We start from the raw sequence: 20,515 nt of genomic DNA, 5'->3' as shown, positions 1-20,515 counted from the left end.
AATACCGTAAGCATACAGTGATACTTTCCTAGCACACTCTTCCAGCAATTTGTGTCTTGGGGGCCTACAGAGAGATAGCAGCTCCTTTCATTTTGTATTCCCAGGTAGATTTCTTCTCCATTCGTGTGTCCAGGACCTTTTGACTCTTTGGCCACTATTGAAAATGGAGCTGATGCTTTTGCAGGGGTATTGTGAACTTGTTCCTTTTGTGATCAGACATGTATTCTTGGGGTTTGGTTTTCCCCAGTGCATCTTAATATCCACTTGATTTACATTTGTCTCTGATCTCTGTGAGGTAAATTCCTTTAATCTAATGACAACTTAGTTTCAAGAGCTCCTAATCAGGGACATTCTCAAAGGCCTCTGGAAATCTGAGTTTTTATATGAACAGGATCTGCATTTTACACGTTTGACTTCACTAAATAAAGCCACTAGATGTGCAGGCAGGAATCTCTATACAAAATCTCTGCCAACTGCTCCCCAGTATGTCCTGGTTATGTATTTGCTAATACTGGGTTTTGTGGATTGGGTTGGTGGACTTTTTGGCATTTTGCTTCATAATTCATATTGGATTTACAGGTTTAAAGTTTTCTTAGGTCCCTTAGTGCCTGTCTTAAAAACGGACATTGCACTAGCCACCTGCCATAGGAGATTTTAGCAAGAAACTTTAAATTTGAGCAAGTTATCTCTGAAGAACCTTGTAACACTGAGGTGAAAACAGTTTGATCCTGAAGGATTTGTTCTAGAACTTAATCTTCTACTCTTTGGGGGTGAAACGGGACCTTCAGTGTACCCAGTAAACATTCAAGTAAAAACCCTGGAAAGACCCAGGCTTTTTAGCTCAGAAATCTTCTCAAGTTCCTTTGCACTGGATTCAGATAAAACAAACCAAAAATAATTATTATTATTTCTGTTGGATAGTCTGAACAATCTTTTTAATCTTGGCTTGTTTTACTGCCAGAATCTCTGGCGTGCTTCCTTCTTCTCAGGCATTTGAAAAAGAATTTACTAGTTTTCACACTTCCAGCAAGTTGCTCCTAAAAGGATTTTTTGCCTCTCCACCCTGTTTTTTAACATGTAACCTGCAATTCTTGACAATTCTGTCTTCCCTTCTGCTCTTCTATTGGGCAGAACTTCAACTACCCAAAGAATGCCTTTTTGCCTCTGCTGTCTCCCCTTGCCATGCCCTTGTCCTCCAGGATGGGGCCTTTTTGAAACCTTTGTTCCCAGAATGCAGATTCCCAACCTCTTTTGCATGTGACCCATGTTCTGAATAGTAGTTATTTTAATTTCTGAAGTTGCAGAGTTGCTCTTTTGAGTGTGTTTTTAATTAGGAGGCTATTGCGGGCAGCCTGAGTGATGCTGAACCCACCTGAGGGAGATAGTGGAGACTTTTGCTTCAAATATCTGTGGTCTGATTTCTGCCTGAGCTGTTTTGTGACCAGGAGAAACTTCCTGAGTGGGGAGAGTGCAATGCCTGTTTGGCTGCAGTCAAGGAGCAGCTATCTCACAGATAGGTCAGGAATGCAGCTGGCATCCTGCCACTACTCTGGCTGGGGGCTGAAACAGCCTCCTGCTCAGCAGTGTGTGGGCTGAGCTGCTTGGTGCCTTTCTTGTCCTGATCTTCACTGCCAAGATCTCCCCAGGCCTTTGTGCCTGCAGGCAGGGCTCAAGGAGGGGGCTCCAGTAGTGGGGGTGTTTGAGCCAGTTTGACACATTCTGGGGAACCAGACAGGATGACCCAAGTGGGTGGAGAGAGCTGGCAGATGTTGCAGTGATGCCACCGTTATCTTTGAAAGGTCATGGAGATCAGGGGGATCCCTGAGGGCTGGGAAAGCCTGGGGTTACTCCCATCTGCAAAAAGCCTGCGACTGTCAGATGATCCCCTTCATTGTGGGCTGGGGGGAAAGCCATGGCACAAGTGTTCTTGGCTGCCTTTCGTGGTCACATGGAGAAGGTGATTGGGAATAGCCAGCATAGATTAACCAGGAATAAATCATGTCACCAACCCCAGTGCCTTCTGGTGACAAAGTGAGGTTCTGTGATGAGCGAAGAGCTGTGGATGTCAGGTGTCTGACCCTGGGCGAGGTTTCTGACAGGACCTCTTGCTGTACAGCTGTGTCTAGGTTAGCACATCATGGTGAGCAGGGGCAGCATGATGGTAAGGGTGGAGCACTTGTCCCAGGAGGAGAGGCTGAGGAGCTGGGCTTTATCTTTGTTAGCCTGGAGTGGACACTGGGGACATCCCTAGCAGCTGCTTTCTGGTACAGGAGAGCCTGTGGCTGTCACCTCACTAACTCCTCCTGGCTGAAGTGCACAGGCAGGGGACAAGAGACAGCTGTCCTAAAGTGAAAAAAGGCAGGTTGCTACTGAGTAGAGTGGACTGGGGGGAATCAGTTCCCTATGGAGCCAGTCAGGCACTGGAACTCAGACTGAGAAAGGTGTGCCAGCCTCTGTCCTTGCAGACTTTTAAGATCCAGCTGACAAAATGGTATGAATTCAGTGCTGAGTCTGTTCTGAGTAGGACGCTGGACTGGAGCCTGAGAGCCCTTTCAAAATGAATTATCGTACAGCAGCTTGTACATGCTATGTAATCCAAGAATTTCCATTCTTGGAGATTCCCCAGACTTGTGGTATCTACAGGGCCACGCTCGTGCATTTCATGTGTGGTATGTGCACACTGAGGCAATGCTCACCTCGCCCTACTTGGAACTGCCGGGGGTTTGTTGGTGGTCGGTGTCGGAGGTGGCCTACGGGGGTAACAAATGATCTGCTGCACAGATGGCTGCGCCTGCACACTGGAGAACTGCCTGGGAGGCGATGACATCAGATCTCTGGATTGCGGATACACTGCAGCTCGGGCACTCGCTGTGTGCGCTGCGTATTCCCCGCACATCCCGGCCCACTCCCTTCTTAAGGGGTCTCGATTCGCCTCATCCGTCCGAAAGCGTGCCGGGAAAAGAGCCCAGTGCCTCTTCATAGGAGGCGGCACGGAATCGGTGCCGGGGTGTCACAGGGACCGTTTTCCTAAGAAATACTTTCTGGCATTTGAAACAAAGAGAGGACAGCTAATCTTGCGAGCTGACACCCCTGCTTGCCTTCCCCGCTTCTGAAGCGCCACAAATCTCTCCGCCACGCAGGAAAGGGGGAAGAGCTGATGCATTTTCCCGCTGTCTCTGCGCACAGACAACAGCGCTGAACAATCTAGCGGCGGAGGGCTGGGCTCGTTCAGCGGCCTGCGCCGGGCCCGGTGCTGCAGCGGCCCTGCCCGGGCCTCCCGGAGCTTCCCGAAGCCGTGTGCCCGCACCGCCCCTGCCGTAGTTGGGACACCCGGGCGGCGGAGCGGGAGCGGGGCCGGGGCCGGGGCGGGCCGGGCGCGCACGCGCGGACATGGCGGCTGTGCGGGTGCTGCGGCGGGCGCTGGGCTTGTGCCGGGGCCGCGCCGCCTCGGGGAACCGGCCGCCCCCCGTGCCCCAGCGCATCGAGGAGAAGCGCCGAGCCGCGCTGCTCGGCGGCGGCCAGGCCCGCATCGACGCCCAGCACAAGCGGGTGAGCCCAGCACAGGTGGCCGCAGGGGACAGAGCCCTGTCCCGCAGCCGCCGGGCGCACGCTGGCCGGGGAGGGCAGGCCGCGCACGGCGGGACTCCGTTCCGCCCTGGGGACTCGCGGCTTCGCGTGGTACTGCAGACACCCCTTTGCGGGAAGGTTTCCTCAAGCAGCGCTTAAGACTGCATTGCCTGTTACTCTGGGTAGAAAAAAGAACAATTGCTTTACTAATTCCTTTACCTCAGAGTGGTTATTGGTTGGCTGCAATATGTATGAGAGATAGGGTAGACAGAAGTTGCAACTTCTGCCTGTTAATGGTAAGTCAGTTCTAGGTTGCTTAACACTTCTGAGCAACAGCTTCATCTTTACACCACTGTTGGAAATTTAATCTGATCTCTGAGCTGACAGCAAAGAGTTAGAAGAGTGGAAATAAAGCGGATGAAAAGACAGGTGTGAGGGATGACAACAGGTGGGTTTTTAGTCTCCTGCCTCTGTCGTTCAGAATGTGGGCAGTGCTGATGGGAGTGACAGCAGAGATTTCCTGTTTCTCCTTATCGCCTCTTGCTGGGAGACCTTTTCAGCGTGGTGCAAGGTGGTTTGTAGGCATCAAGGAGGTGGGAATGGCGATTCCCATGAAGGTTCCCTCAGCGATCACTCTGCCTGTCAGCAGTGTCCCTCTCCAGTAATACAACATGTGAAGAGAGTTCAGTCTTGCTGAGTTACATTCAAGACACTGACACACAAATATACAAGCGCTTCTGCATGTCTAGGGCCTCAAGCAGCTTATGTTTTATATAAACTAATACTTTGGCTTACATTAGGCCTTCCTGCATTTCCTGCTTTTCATGAGCTTTTTGGCCTGCTGGTCAGATGGTTTGTAAAAGCTGAGTTGTGTTACAGTGTCATGTTGATGCAGGGTCATGTCATCCCCTAAAGGAGACAACCCAGGTGCCCTGCCCTTTGCAGACAGATGGTGACCATGGTTGGAAAGAACAGATTTGTTTGGTAGGTTAAGACATAAAGAACTTTGCAGTCATTTTTTACTACATAACAGTGAGCAAAGGACATGTATATCTGGTCAATTGATTCTGTTCTTGGCATTTCACCATTACTTTTGCCTGTAACAGTGTCCAGCTGGAAAAAAACCAGAAGGATTTTGTCAGAAGATCCCTGCAGGCTGTCACACTTCCTCTTCCCTCTTATTTACTGCAATCAAATAATATTTGAGCACAATGAATTGAACCCTGAGCTGTTGGGGAGGACTGGTCTAGCTGTGGAAGGGTTCCCTGGTTAAGAATAGAAAAAAGGTCTCAATAGCAGCATTTAAATGTGTAGGCAAAAATAGCTGTGATGCATTTATAGCCTGTTGAAAGTCTCTGAGATTGTTTCCTTTCTCCTGTGGTAGTGCTGCTCCAACAGTCAGCCTTCTTTTCAGAGTCTGGCTTGCATTAGGTTTGTTTTTGAGGAGGATAATCACTGCACAGGCTATTTGCAGCTTTGGGGGCCTGCAGTTGCTTAATGGACCCTGTGTAACAGATCAGGTGAGGTTTTGCCTGATGAAAATGCATCTGCTGGGGGTCAGCCAACAGCCAGAATCACCTGGTGGCGCTGTTAATTGTTGCTTGCTCTGTTTCAGGGAAAGCTGACAGCAAGGGAACGAATTCTGCTGCTGTTGGACCCTGACAGTTTTGATGAATATGACATGTTTGTGGAACACAGATGTACTGACTTTGGGATGGACTCTAGCAAGAATAAGGTAGTTTTATTTCATATAACTCTTGTTTCAGTGTCCTCTGCTGTGCAGCCAGCCCACTGGTTGAAAATGGGCTCTTCTGTTCACGTATGATTTTTACTATTTGTTTTCTCTTTATGTATAATTTTGTTTTGTAAATTTGCTCTCATTACTCTTAGTTTCCATTTAATACCTTACAGAGTGTTCTGTTGTCTAAACTTGATACCTTTTTTATAAGGTCACTTGTTTGGTTCAAATACCTTCCTGGGAATTGTCTTCGATTTGCATTTTAAACAGTAGAGGAGGCTGCAGAGCTTTGTTGGTGCAATTTCGTCAATCAGATCAGATATGAGGGGAAAATCAAGGTAGATATTTCTGTTTCCCTACAGGTAGGATTAGAGTTCTTGGCTGAAACAACTCAGATCTATATTTATGCCTGCCAAACAGTAGTCATAAAATCCTTGAGGCTTTTACAATCTGATCTGAAAGTTTGGGAGTCCCAGCATTTGTAGTGCTCTGTTAGCCATTTGCACCCTGCTTGCTGAGGCACTTTCTGGCTATGTGGCCATGTATCCTAAACCAGCGTGGTACAGGGAGTTCCACACACACAGGGAAAATCTGTGCCCCTCAAAGTCTCTCATGATGTTGATGCCTGATAATGTTCTACCTGGGAAAAGTGTTCTGCTGTGCTCTGGTAGAAGGCACCAGTGAGCTGCTGGGTGTCAGTGCCTGGTGCTGATGTGCCTGTTCACTGGGAATCTTCCTGCAGCCAAAGGCTGCTTGCTGTGGGTTGTTGGTGTAGGGTGAGGAGCTCTCTGTGTGTGCCCTGTGCTGCACACAGTAATTACAACTTCTGTTTGTGCAGCTCTTAAACCACTTCCTTGGGTTTCAGTCCTTCAAGCTGTGGATGAGGGAGGGGACAGCAGGGTTCCAGCAGAGGTGCTGGGAGTGCCAAAGGTGAAGGATTTGTTTGTTGGGTCACACGGGAGGCTGATGACACTTGGTGCTGGGAAGGATGTTGTGTTAGACCTCCTCCCCTCTCAGGGGATAGCAGAGCAAACATCTTTTCTCCTCTGTTGTTTTTACTTTGTTCCCCAGCAAACTCAACTGCCAGAGTTGCCTCTCATTGAGTTACTCCATGCTGCATCTCACACTGTTGATAACAAATTGCTATTTCTGAAAATAGGAGGGGCAGCAGAGTCCTGGGTGTGACAAGAGGGTTAATTTTTTCCTTGTGCTTCAGAATTCACCCTTCAGTGAGAGCTGCAGATTGTGTTTACAGAGCACAGTTTCACAACAGATGACTTAACTGTGGCCACTGAGCTGGAATATTAGTTTAGCATTGAATTTCTCAGAGTCCCTGGAACTTTCTGAGGGTAGGGTAGGACTTGTGCTCACATCCAGGCTGCTTGTGGGCTGCTGGGGATTTTGGGAGTCACCTTCACGTGGCAGTGGCTGAAGTCCAGGTGTGTGCTGCTGTTCTGTGTGCCAGGGGCTGAGAGCAGTGCTGTGTGTGAGCCTGAGAAAAGGCACCAGGCAAGGGTGACCTTCCTGACAGCAGATCACCTGGGCATGAGTGCTCCTTAGAGTGTCCCTGCAGCACACACTTGCCTTTTTCCTTCTTTTTTTTTTTTTTTTTTAATTTTAATACCAAACAACAAAAAGCACTTCAGTGCTTGAAATTCCCTTTTTTACTGACAAGCCAGCAAAGTTCCTTTCCTACTGTTGTCTTGGAAGACTTCGATATATTTTTTTTATTAGAAAGATGAAGCACATTTTAAGACTCACAGGCTCCATTTCCTTGGCCAGTTCTTTCTTCCCTTATTTACAGTGTGAAAAATGGGACAGGTCAAGTTCAAGTATTTGAGGTGACTGTAATTATATTTTTGGATCTGTCCAGGATTGTTTTTCATCCTGTATCAACACCTCAGAGGTTTGTGCAGTATATCCATTCTTTCAAAACCATCAGCTAGTCCTGATAAAAGGTACATCCTGTCCTGTCTCTGAGGGCATGATTTGTCTTAATTTCAGATATTCTAAATTTGAAGGGAACCTGCTAAGTTCCATGATCTTTAATACATAATGAAAATGTGATATTACCTCTAGTTTTCATTTTTACAGCTGGGGAAAATCTTTGTGGAGCCCCCACTGCAGACATGGAAGATGAGACCTCCCAGGAAATCAGTCTTTGCTTTGTCTTAGTAGGAGTTTGTGGAAGTTTTAGTAGACATCATTTGTTGCATTTTCAATGAATTTGTCTGTTTTTCATGCAGTACCCTGGTGACAGTGTGGTGACTGGCCGTGGAAGGATTAATGGCAGACTAGCTTATGTTTTCAGTCAGGTAAGGTTTTTCTTGTTTTTAAGTAGTGGGAACTTACTTCAAAGGACAAGTTCACAATAGTTCAGCATGGCCTTGTAGCAATGTACCTGTGGGAGGAAGCAGGGCACCCTCAGACAAGAAGCAAAAAAGCTTGTGATAGCATATAAATAGATAAAATATACTTTTTATGTTAAAATATATTTTTTATATTAAAATAAAAGTACTTCAGAGGAAACATCTTAGGTGGAGACTTATCTTGGTCACTCACTGTGAAAGGCTTTCTTTGACATCATTAGTAAGTGCTGCTCTGTTCTGGGCCACAAAGTAGCCTTTGTTCATTTGCTGTCATGGCCAAAGTGGCTGTAGCTGTGTTACCTTGGAGCAAGGCAGAGACTCTGCCTGTTTTGTCTGGGATGTGTGCTCCTTCCAAGGAGAGTCACTGGTACATGGGCCTGAGCATGTGGAGAGGAGCCAAACACAAACCTTCATTTTAGAACGCAAGTAGGGGGCAGTTTTTGTATTAGTAGAATTTAAGAGTGCCCCTTCATGATACACCCCTCCCTTTTTATATCTAATGACCTTTTTTCCCTCCAAATGGAGCTGCCTCCTGAGATGCTGAACCTTTTTGGTTCAAATGTCAGTCATGGCCATGCTGTCTCTGTCCACACAGTTTTTGGGGCTTCTTTGGGAGTGAGACTTGGTGGAATGCAACAGAGAAGGGCTCTGTTTCTGCCAGGAGGTGTCAATATCCTCTTTTTCTTCTGGATCAGTCCCAGGGCCTGTTAGAGATTTTTCTGCTTAGGCATTTTGGCTGACACAGTCCCTACAGCACCCCTTGGACATAACTCATGGGTCTGGAATGGTCACGTGTGTGCAGGTTTGTATTTCCTCCTTGTGAAGGATGCTTGTATTGAGCTGGGACCATCTGCAGGTTGCACTGAGGGAGTCAGTTGTTTTGAAGCAGCATAGCAAATATAGAGCACTGTAGGATTATGTTGTTTACTAGAAATAATTGACAGCATTTTACTGAAATTATTCTTTCCCTAATCTGAAAGTTTGCTTTATTTTCAGGATTTTACTGTATTTGGAGGCAGTTTGTCTGGAGCTCATGCCCAGAAGATCTGCAAGGTAATATGGCACAGAAAAAAACCAAAAAATTTGTCAGCATTCTTTTTTCAGTCTGTTGTGATAATGACTTTGGAGAAAATGTTTGGTGACTGACTTTAGTGTGCTCTGACATGTGCCATGCCTGAGACTGGTGCCTCTGGAAACTTTCTGAGTGTGGGTGAGCTTTTCCAGGTAATGCACACTTTGTTACATTAAGTTATGTCTTCTACTTTACTGCAAAGGGTGAGAGACTTGCCAAGTACAAATATCAATTAACTACTCATTGTCCACTGGAGAAAAGAGGAATGAATTCGGAGAAACTTTTTCCTCTAAACAGTGTGCTGTGAAAGTGTGTAATATTTAAAAAGAAAGCAAATGTAACAAGTAAACAGCCTGAAGATAATCAGTTTTACAACTCTGAGGTCACCTTGACCCTGAGAGTTTCTCTTATCAAACACTTGTGGCTATTTATTCCTGTTTGTCTGTCTGTCTTGTGAGAAGGGTTTTTGAATCCCAGGACTAGGGAGACAAGAACTCTTTCATGGATGAGTGTTGAGTGCTGTGTACTGGGAAATCTTCCTGAATTTTCTTGCCGTGGAATCAGAAACAAGATTTTGCTGTGGAAAGGCACAATGCCTTTTATGCTGTGGAAATAACTACTCTTTGCCATAGACTCCTCAGGAGTGTGTGGGTATAAAATTAGAAAACTAGATAACAACTATTTGGTTTTACCTGGTCTTGATATTAGGAAGGACTTGAATTACCCTTTCACACTGGAGCTTTGTGGTGTCCGTACTGGGGAGGGATGGAATGGCACTGAAGTGATGGGATGGTTTCTGGTGGGTTTTCTTTGATCTCTTCTTTCTAAAGCAGCAGGGTCTGATCACAAAACTAGAAAAAATGTGGGGCCTTCCTGGTTGGTGCTGTTCTTGGTGAGCCCCAAAGCTGGAAGGCTCTAGGGGAATGAGTTGCTTTGGGGGTCAGTCTTTGTCAGTGCTTTAGGAAGAACTTGGAAGAGCCTTGGGAAACAAAATCCATATCCAGGTCCCTGGAAAACAGCAGAACATGTCAGGGAATTCTAGGACTGCACAGAAATAGTTACCACCAGCTCCTGTTTGGGTTGGAGTTTTGGGTCTCCTGCCCACTGACTTGAGTGGCACCAAGTGTCAACACTTTCTCTGTTTCTAGGCAATATAAAATTCAAGGCTGATGCTACAAGCACTCTGAAAGATGGGACTGGATTTGTAAATCACTTAAGTTAAAGATTGTCTGAAATAATTTTATTACAATGATTGAAAGGACAGGGAAAAGCAACTTCAAAATTCAAAATGGGGATTAACTGATGTTTTACAACAATTATTTAGGAGCTAAAGCAGATCTTGATGTTAAAAACAGGTCTTAACATAATGTGCCAGTGCTGTAGTGTTATGAAAATGGCAGACATTTTACTGGAATTCAATAATCAGGAATATTTTGTGCAAGGAATGTAAAGAATTCAGTCCTCCTACTCAAGGCTCTGTTATAGTATTGTGTATGATCTTGAGGCAAGTAACCAAAATGATCAGAGCCCTAGAAAACAGGATGTGGGACTGAATTGATGGTGCTTAGCCTGGAAACATGAAGAGGAATATGAAGACTGAAGAGAGATTTGAGGTACTTGAATGTTCCCAAAAGTAAAGGCCAAGAATAGCTAATTGCTCTCCCTCACTGCTGTGTATCAAGACCAATGTAATGTTTAAATTTCTGGAGGAAAGATGTAATTCAGTCCTCCCAAAGAAGTTCTAAAAAGGGTAATCAAGCATTAGAATATACAGCTTAGAGAGATTCCACAGCCACTACTGCAACAAACTTTGAGGAGCAGATGAGACACAACTGAGGGGATGTTGAGGTGCAATTGAGGCCCCTTATGAACAGGGGCAGCCCTCAGCTGCACAGCCCCTCTCCTGTGACCATGTCACTCACACTGCATTATCCAGATCCAGTGCTGAGTGTGGAGATGCCCAGCTGGGAAGGCAGATATTCTTTGGGGTTCAGCTTAGCTGGGTCAATACTGAGGAGTTTGTGTTTATCACTAGATCATGGATCAAGCTGCCATGGTTGGAGCCCCCGTGATTGGGCTGAATGACTCTGGAGGAGCCCGGATCCAGGAGGGAGTGGAGTCCTTGGCAGGCTATGCAGACATATTTTTGGTGAGTAGGCTGCTGCATGGCCAGGCACTTTGGCATCCTCAAAGGTGGGCACAACATGCAAGTGGGTGTTTGTAAGTAGATGTTAAGGTTATTGTTCTGTTACAGCCAAAGGATAAAAGATAATAAGACTCAGACCTTGGTTCTTTTCTTAGCTTTTGGCAAATGTACCCAAGGGTCATGCTGAGCTCTGTAAAGCTCTGTGATCCAGTGTGTTGTGAGAATGGGGATGTCCAGTGTTGATTGCTCTGCTGAAAGTTTTGTGTCCTAGACTTTTTCCCAAAGGTGCACTTCTGCTCATTTTTTCACAGAAATGACATTCTTTTATATGCTGCTGAAATACTTTTCATGAATTTGCATGCACAGAACACTGTCCTTTCAGTAGGAAAGCAGGTGGGATGTCAGGTCAGTCAGATGCTGCCAGGTTTTGGGGTGCAGTCTGGGAGGAACAGTTACAGAAGTCGTTGTCACCCACTGGAGCACCAAGCAGTGTAGGTGGATTTTTGAACAACACACCGTCCATGCTGGATGGCAGCCATTCACCTTTGTGTAAAATTCAAGCCAGTGCAGAAACCTGATTTTAAAAAATCCTCCCTCACCTGGTCAGTAAGCTTGCTTCTACCTCTGAGCACAGTACATACACATTCAAATATCAGGGACATCCACTCCTTCCCACTGCAGGCTCAGTGCAGGTTTTTCCCTGGCAGCATCTGCTGAGGTGGCTCATGCTATCTCCTTTGCAGTCATTGCATGGCAAAGGGAATCAGCTGTATGGGAACAGAAATAAGAAACTCATTTTGGTTCAATTTGCATCAAGAGATTCTCTCCAGATATTTGTCTGCCAGTAGATAAAGCAGTCCTGTTTGTGATGGTGAATTCTTGCAGAATCTGGGCACAGATTTAAAGATACACTTTGGTAAAACCAGCTGGGTTTTTTTTCCCATTTTCAGAGAAATGTTTTGTGTTCTGGTGTCGTTCCCCAAATCTCCCTCATCATGGGTCCTTGTGCTGGTGGAGCTGTGTATTCTCCTGCCTTAACTGATTTCACATTCATGGTGAAGGTAAGGGTTTGTCCTGAGCTGCTGCTGGTGACATTGATCACACACTAAGTGACCATATGGGAATGGGTATTTTCCAATATGATCTCCTGCTTTGGATTTTTATTTTGCATGAAAAGTTGAGAAAAACTTTCCCAGGTAACTTGTGGACAATTGCATTTTCAGTGGATTTTAAAAGCAATGCAGCCTTTTAAAGAAATTTGTCCCTCTTCTTATTTTAAGGGACGTCTCTAGAGGCTGTGGCTGTTCCTTGGGTGCTTTTGCAGCTTGGCACTGGCATTCACTGTTCCTGCTTTTCCCCTACCCCAGGACACATCCTACCTATTCATCACTGGGCCTGACGTGGTGAAGTCTGTCACCAATGAAGATGTCACCCAGGAGCAGCTTGGGGGTGCAAAGACACACACTGCAGTGTCTGGTGAGAGCTGGGGGCTTTACTGAACATGCTAATTGTGCTCAGAGTAAATGAGAGTAGTTGTGGCTAAACAGCCTGTGGGCCAATCCAGATGAGTCTAAGGGACAAAGCTCTGCCTAAGCACAGGGTCTGACTCTGCATCTGCTTTCCTGCAGCTCCTGTTTAGTAACACAACACAAAGAAGGGAGAGTTCTGGGGTTTGGAAGAGAAAGTAGCAAACCCACAAAAGATGCTAGAAGTGGGAATACTGTCAGGGAGTAGGGCTTAGTGAAGTCAGCCTGGGGTGGGGATTTTTTTGTTTGTTGTCCAGACATTTGCATGGGTTGAAAGATTCTCAGCAGTCCCTTGTTTGCTCACTAATGTGATTGATTGAACTGCTTAACTACAAACCAAGTGGCAGTGTGAGCTGAAGCACTTCTTCCCTCTTTTCCCCTCTGTGAAAACGTCTGTGGGTCATGAATCTTCTCAAGGCTCAAATGACTGTAGGTTCTCAAATTCTGTGTGAACTGAGCTGATGTTGAACCAAAACCACACACACAGATGCTGCCCAGATCCAGCCCTTTTATAAAAAGCACTTGTAGTCCAACACTTGGGTGTAACCCAAGCACAGTAACCCAGTCAGAGTTCCAGAAGGCTGGAGTCCAGGTAGGGCTGTGCCAGCTGATAAACCACTGCACATTATTTGACATATGAGGTCAACAATGCAGACCTGTTCTGGAGGAAGTTTGACACAGCACATGTTTTCTAGATATTTTTAGCTGGTCAGATTTGGTGGCTTAAGACTCCTGATTGTTAACAGCTCAAGTTTAAAGAGTCCTGCTGTTGCTTGTTTCTATCTTTATTGATATCTGTTTGGAAAGGAAGGCTTGCACAATGATTTCCATACCTGCTGTGCTGTGTCTGTGCAGGAGTTGCACACAGAGCCTTTGAGAATGACATCGATGCTCTGCTGAACCTCCGGGAGTTCTTTAATTATTTACCCCTGAGCAACCGGGACCCAGCTCCAGTGTGCGAGTGCCATGATCCCAGGTAAGGGCAGCCTGGCTGAGCTCTGGGCTCTCTGGCCACTGCATTTCATGGCTTCTCTGGCTTATGGGCACAGAGATAGGGGTGTTCTGTATCTGGGATCTTGGCAGATAATTCTGCATTCTCTATGTGAATATGGGAAGTGTTCCAACGTGTGTGTTCGCTGTTAGGTTTAATTCTGTTTTCTGAAAGGGCTGTTGTCCAGGCTGTGTGCAGAATGCTGGGAAAAGCAATCTCTGCTCAGGTGGGCTGCCCAGTCCCTTAGAACAAGCAAGAGAGGTAGGAAACAGCACAGTGAGTGGCAGTGGGGAGAACTTGCCCTGTTCTGTCAGCTGTGTCTGTTGGATGAGTTCTGCTCGTAAGGGTTAGAGGTGGGCAGGCAACAAGGAGGCAGAAAGCTTTGTGTGTTATGTACTTGTCTTGGGCTCATTGTGGAGTTGGCAACATAATACAGGAAGAACTTGAGCCATTTCAAGAGGGGAAAAATGGCAACTGTCTGGACTTTTATCAGGGAATTTTTCCAGGAGCTGAGAGACAGCCAGAGAGACAGCACAGGACACTGAGCAGAGAGCCTTGCTAGGGCTGGAAGGCAGAGAATGTCAGTGGAGTAAAAGCATTTTGACCCAAGCTCCAGTTGCACTCGAAACTCAGCCTTTCCCTAGGGAACCCTCAAGAGGCTGTTGCATTCTCCTGCATGGGAGTGATGCCTGAATTAGTTCCTTTCAGCTCCTCACATGTGTGTGATATGTCTTGTGGCTCTTCATGTGTGATGATTTTAATCTGTGAGTCTGAAGGTTATTTTCTCTTCATCCCTCATTGTGCTTTTCAGTGTCTGTGTAAGTTTGTTTGAGGAGGTGCTTTTGGATTGATTTTACAAATCACTGTGCTGGTCCCTGACATACATTTCTCACTTTTTAAAAAAGAAATTTGCCATTTTCTTTTAGAGAATGGCCTGACAGGTCAATTAATTACTAATCCTAAATTTTGCTGAGGTAGGTGTTGATCTTTAGGAGCTCATTAAACTGTGCCAGTCTGGTTCTGTTCTGTTCTCAGCTGCTCTGGTTTGTTAGTGACAAAACCAAAGCAAATCTCTTGTATTTGATTGGGGGATTATCTTTGAGGTTATCATGGTCTTTATAAGCATTCAACAAGTTTTACTGGGATAATTGATATCTACAGACTTGATTTTGGTGTTTTAATTTCACTGTAGAAGCAACAGTCCATTTTTTAAATCAATGTACTTTATAACTGCTTTATTTGTGAGAAGCAGTGAGGTTGTAGCTACTAAAGTATAAGAGATTTGTGTCCCTTAAGAAAAAAAAAAACTGATCTTTTACAAGGCATGAGATATAATAAAAGCAATTTGTACTAAGAACTTCATTTTAGTAGCCTTTATACATGTGAAGGCAAATATATTTGTTAAATTTATTTGGTTTTATAGCAGCATTTCCAATAGCTCTTCCATTTATTGTTCTAATGCACAGATTGGTATTATTTCATCTGGACAAACTGACATCTTAATAGATTCCTTCTGCTTGGGATTGATGTGTTTGATCCTTACAGCTGCTCCAGTCCCAGTCTGTTCCTCTAGAGTGATTGCTTTCTTATTGCACCACACAAGAAATTGCCACAAATTAAATGTAACCTACTTGTGCTTTTATTGTGAAGTCCTGGGGCTGTTGAGGATTGTTTGATTGGTTTGTTTTTCCCTCTATTCAGGTAAGTTGTTTTTGGTGTTGAAAAATGCCAGCCTTGGCTGCTGAAGCTTGTGTTGGTGAGTGTGTGTTGGCAGTGGCCTGGGTTCCAAGGGCTCACAAGCTTCTTGCAGTACCCAGCTGTCCCTGGTGAGATGTCCCCTGCCTTTGGGAGGTGTCTGATGCATTGCATTTGCTCCACGGCATGGTGGGATTTTACCTCTCTCTGTGTCTCTACAAACCTCTGGAGGAGGTTATTGCCAGCTGTTGGTAACCAAGAGCAGTTTGACTTCTGCACTGAATGAAACCCAGTGTCCATCTGGTGAGGGTGTCTCCAGCTGTCACAGGCTGTAACAATGAGCAGCAGTTCTGTCCCACCAAGTGGGAGCTGGGACAAACACCTCTGAAGCCCAGTGAGTGCAGCAGCAAGCTCCAGATGTCCTGTGTCTGTAGATATTTGAAGGAGATTTTCAAACATGGTGTCCTGGATAATGTCTTTGTTTTGCTGATGAGTATTTTAATGCTGTTAAAATTTCCTTCAGCACTGTGAATTTATGGGAGCAATAATTTCATCTTTTCACTGCTATCCTTTGGGTACCACAGGTCACAGAGCTGTGTGGGACAGAGCTTGGAGCACATCTCTATCTACTTTACACTCAAGGAAGTTTAGAATTGTTTTTATCTTACAGTTTAGTATGTTAAAACAAGTTTAGCTTCTTCAGATTAAGGTTCCATTCTATCATTTTATGGAAGTGTTTGTGTGCAATATTTGTATTTGTATGGAAAAAGCACTTGAAGTGTTGCTGTCAGGTTTGTTCTATAAATGGCTGTGTCTCTTTCCTTCCCTGCAAGGGGCTGTGCCTCCCTCATCCCATGTGTCTGAGGGAGCCCAGAGACAGCCATGGGGCTGCACTTTAAACTTTTGTCTGACTTTGTCAAACTGCACATCACTTTCTTCAGTTTTGAATTGTGTGGCTAGAGCCTTGTGTTGTCTTATTCAAAATGTACTAAACCATGGCATTGTTAAAATATTAATTCAGTAAGAACTCCCATAGAAACACCATTTGTTACAGAGATCACTATTTTTATGGAATAGCACAAATATTATACTCCCTGAAACCTTCTCAGTGGTGACTGATAAAAATTGACACCCTGCACTGAATCCTCAGACCCCGTGGGTGCCACTGCTGAGTGGATCCCTAATGAGGGTAATGTGATCAAAGCTGGGGAACTGATCCTGTCACTGCTGATGGGGTGGCATCTGTGTTACAGGAAACCTCCACGTGGAAATGTGTCACTGTAAGTGGAGAAACAGGAGAGTCTTTAAACACAGCCTGTGAAGGGAAGACACAGGGTGGATATGTTTTCTCTGTATGATTTCTCTGCTCTCTGCTTGTTTGGGGTGGGGAAATGAGCATGGAAAGGTTTCCTGCAGCTCAGTGTGTTCAGAGCTCCAGATGTCAGCGTGGGCAGGCAGGTGAGTGTGCAGTTCTGAGGTGCTGTGTGTGACAGGGAGCCTCAGGCTGCCCTGGGACAAGGGCTCTGCCTGGCAGCTGCAGGGACTGGGCTCTGCTGCTGCTGCCCCGTGTCCCCTGCAGCCTCTGGGCTGTGCCCCCAGGGTGCCTTGAGAGGCTGACCCAGAACAGAGGCTACACAGAGTTACAGGAATAAAGCAGGTATTTATTAAAAGGCCCTAAAAGGATACACCTTGGGCAGTACCAGAGCCCAACTGTGGCTCTGCCCAAGATGGACGACTGGTCACAAGTTTTCACACTTTTATACGTTTTGGTCCATTTGAATTTTGGGGTCAATTGTCCAATTACAGCTTCAGGTTATGAAGTTCCATCTCCTGGTTTGTTCTCCTCAATTTGCTGTTGTTTATACTTTGGGCCTGAGGCTGTAACATTTGTCCTTGGTTCTCAAGCTGGAAAGGGATTGTTTTGTCTAACTACCCTGTGAAGAGAATTACTAACACTTAACATGAAGTTCAGAGTCACACACTAAGACAGTAGAGAATCTGAAAAATATGGAAGCTAAAACTTAAGGCATCAGCCACACCCGTGTATCCCGTGAGCCGGCAGTGCCCCCTGCAGCCCGGCCGCCTCCCGGCCGTGTCCGCACAGCCCCGCTGGAAGCTCGGGGCTTCCTCAGCACAGCTGCCTCTGGAAGAGGGGTTTCCTTCAGCAGGAGGCTGCTCAGGCTGCCCGAGATTAACAGAACCGGTTCGGTTCTTTTCTCCATCTCTGAGGAGGTTCTGAAGTTTCTGAGAGGTGGAAATGTTTACTTGAATTTTTGGTCTTGGTGTTCTTTTGGTCTTTAAATGTTGTTGCTCACACTTGCTCTCCACAGTGACCGTCCTGTTCCAGAGCTGGACACCATTGTCCCAAGTGAGTCAGCCAAAGCCTATGATATGCTGGATATCATACACTCCGTAAGTCTGACAGTGTTCACATTAAAGATGCATATATTAATTACATTCTGGGTCTAAATAATGCACAGAAACCAGGAGAATGGCACTGAAGATATAGATACTGTTACTTATTTATTTCAGTCTTCATGAGTGACTTTCTACCTGTGTAGTAGCTACCTGTGAATGGGCAACAAAAACTGCAGGGGAAAAAATATATTTTAACAGAATCCCAAGATTTGTTTTCAGGATACATCTTATGCTCTATATACAGATGCAGGGTGATGCAATTTAATTCTTTCTGGGGTCAGAACCCCCCTTGAGTTCTGTTGCTTGGCCCCTCCCTGAACCTTGGTGTTTCTGTCTTGGATTCTGGCACTTCTGTATAAAGGTAATAAAGTACCCAGGATGCAGAGATTTACCCTTCCCTGTTTATGCTAAGAGATAATGTACATATGCAGTACAAGAAAATACATGTCTATTTTTTTGAAATTACAAAGTTTGCAACTGGCTGCATTTAGACTCATTTTAGTGGTGAAAGCAAGCTCAGGGTATTTTTAATCCCTGGATTCTTCCACTGTGATTTTCAGCACTGTGTGTAATGAAAGTTAAAAGGTGGCATGTAATAGAAATTGTTAGGTGAATTAGGAGAAAACCCTCAAGCCCTCCCACAGATTTTGGGAAGTATTACAGAAAGAAGTAACACCACTTTTATACTGCTTACATTTTTCACAACTTTTTAAAACTGAGGCTAATGAAATGACTGGCACACTGCAGTGTATTTGGGAACAGCTGCCAAAAACAGATGGAACTGGGGAATCCTGCTGGAAGCCCAGGCAGCCATGTGTAGGTGTCGCTACTGCTCCATGGATGATTCTGATCTCCTGGAACGTGCTGAGTTCTGATCGTGCCTCATGCACCAGGGGTGTCCCTGGCAGGGCACACACAGCTCCAGCCCGAGGGAAGTGCAGCCACAGGGGTGTGTGTGGTTCCAGGTGGATGCTGCCTGGGCACTGTATTCCCTGCATTCCCTGGGGCACGGCCAGCACTGACCCTGGGGCAGCAGGGCTGCGCTGGCTTCTCCAGGAAAGGGCTCTGAGCTTGCCAAGAGAGCGAGATTACATCAAATGTGTCACCGGGAGCTTCTGGGCTCCAGGAAGTACTGTTTCATCACTGGAAATCGCTCTGTAAGGCTGTTGCTAATTAAGAGGTGAGAAAGAAGTTCTTAACATGTGATTTGCATTTTGTTCTAAGCCAGGAAGAAAGGCTCCCTTCAGTCATAAAGGTGTTCCCTGATGGAACACTTAACTGACAGTTTTGGTAGTTTCTGTAGTTAATTCTTGCAGTGAAGGCTGCAAAGACTAAAAGGTTTCCCTCTCTCTCTTTCCTTCACAATTCTGCAAGTTCAGAACTCTTTTAAAAGTTGCAATACTAAGGTAGCTGAGTTTGTGTTTGCCTGTGTATTTATGCACCTCTGTTTGGCCTCATACTGCATACTCTGCCTGCCTCTCCCTTGCAGATTGTGGATGAGAGGGAATTCTTTGAGATCATGCCAAGCTATGCCAGGAACATCGTGGTTGGCTTTGCCAGGATGAACGGACGCACCGTTGGGATCGTGGGCAACCAGCCCAAAGTAGCCTCAGGTTAGAGCCCAGTGTGAGCTCTCACAGTGCCTTGCCTCTGTCTCTTTCCCTGCACACTGTATAAGGTCAGAGCTGTTGTGCTGTGTGTTCCTCCACTCATTCTGTGGTTTTCCACTGCTTGCTTTGTCTTGAACCTCACTGTAATACAGCTGTGAAATGAACTGCAAACCATTTCTTTAGTGGCTATCAAGGTGATCTTGCTCCCAGGTGATTAAATCAGTGCTGCATCCAGCCCAGGAGGAGCAGCAGCTGCACACAGGGTGGGGAGAAGAGCACCACTCATTTGGCAGCAGCCTGTAATTAACTGGGGTAACCATAGCATGGAAACCTCACACTTCCTTCCATGGCAGTAATAACCCTAAAACTCATCTGTAGGGTGAGGGGACTTTGCTATCTCACTGTAAGTGAACAGTGCAAAGCCTTCAGATGCACAAGTGTGGAGCTCTTTACCTCACATGGTTTGGATCTGAAGGTACCACGTGCAGCTCTAGCTAATATCACCCTTCATAACTGTCAGGGATTTTGCTTTCTCTCCTTACTCAGTAATTTCTGAAGTGACCTTCCCTAGTCAGAACATTGTGGTTTTCTCATTTTTTAAAATTCTTGTATCTATTTGTTTGAAAAAATCAGATGACCCAGTATGGTATTTCATTCATTTCATCTCTACAAGATATGAGCATCAAGAAACTAGACAGAAGGTTTTAAAATAAATTTCACCTTCATTTAGCATTTTAAACTTTAACAGCTCATTTTAACACTTCATATAGAGGCTTTGATACAAAATGTGTTTTGTTTTAATATAGTTGTAAATAATATAATTCTAAATGGCACTGAAACAGAAACACTTCACAGTGTGTCTACCAGAAATGCTGATTTTTCTCAAAAATTATTGGACTGTTTAATGTTTGTGGTTTTTTAATGGAGAACTCTGTTACCTTTCAGTATGACTGATCTGAAAAATACTAATGAAGAGAGAGTTACAGAAAAGTGTTTTAAATTACATGTATGATATTAAACTGTTATGTTTTGGGATAGAAAGTCTTTGCACACAGGATCAGAAAAATGAAATGAGCTTTTGAGTGTAGCTTGTTCTGTCATCTTAGTTCTAAACCAGGAAAGCTTCATGGCAGATTCTCTCTACATTATCTACAGATGAGCTTTTCCTTTGTTTTAAGAAGACAATACAGCTAAAATAGTGTGATTTTGAGTTACCTTGAATTACTGCAGATCCCTGGAGTTGCTAACCCCTTTTTCTGTGCTCTTAACCTCAGGGTGCTTAGACATAAACTCTTCTGTGAAAGGAGCCCGCTTTGTTCGGTTCTGTGATGCCTTCAACATCCCCCTGATCACGTTTGTGGATGTTCCTGGGTTTCTGCCAGG

The 20,515-nt window shown here is 45.3% G+C and overlaps 1 protein-coding gene across 2 annotated transcripts in view; it reads left to right on the top strand.

The window, feature by feature from the left end:
- Positions 1–20,515, top strand: part of PCCB (propionyl-CoA carboxylase subunit beta) — a 31,133-nt gene that overhangs the window by 6,080 nt on the left and 4,538 nt on the right. Inside the window, exons 1-11 of one of the 2 annotated variants that reach the window (XM_059479027.1) lie at positions 3,321–3,549; positions 5,183–5,302; positions 7,552–7,620; positions 8,671–8,727; positions 10,782–10,895; positions 11,843–11,953; positions 12,260–12,368; positions 13,274–13,394; positions 17,435–17,516; positions 19,012–19,135; positions 20,407–20,514. In XM_059479027.1, the coding sequence (XP_059335010.1) occupies positions 3,391–3,549; positions 5,183–5,302; positions 7,552–7,620; positions 8,671–8,727; positions 10,782–10,895; positions 11,843–11,953; positions 12,260–12,368; positions 13,274–13,394; positions 17,435–17,516; positions 19,012–19,135; positions 20,407–20,514 (1,174 nt within the window). In that variant the 5' untranslated portion in view covers positions 3,321–3,390. Of the gene's footprint in view, positions 1–3,320; positions 3,550–5,182; positions 5,303–7,551; positions 7,621–8,670; positions 8,728–10,781; positions 10,896–11,842; positions 11,954–12,259; positions 12,369–13,273; positions 13,395–17,434; positions 17,517–19,011; positions 19,136–20,406; position 20,515 lie in introns of those variants that run through there. The other variant, XM_059479028.1, reaches the window with a different exon arrangement.

The sequence above is a fragment of the Ammospiza nelsoni genome, chromosome 10, assembly GCF_027579445.1.
Source record: "Ammospiza nelsoni isolate bAmmNel1 chromosome 10, bAmmNel1.pri, whole genome shotgun sequence".
Taxonomy (NCBI): domain Eukaryota; kingdom Metazoa; phylum Chordata; class Aves; order Passeriformes; family Passerellidae; genus Ammospiza; species Ammospiza nelsoni.
This window is presented reverse-complemented; position numbering and strand designations above follow the sequence as displayed.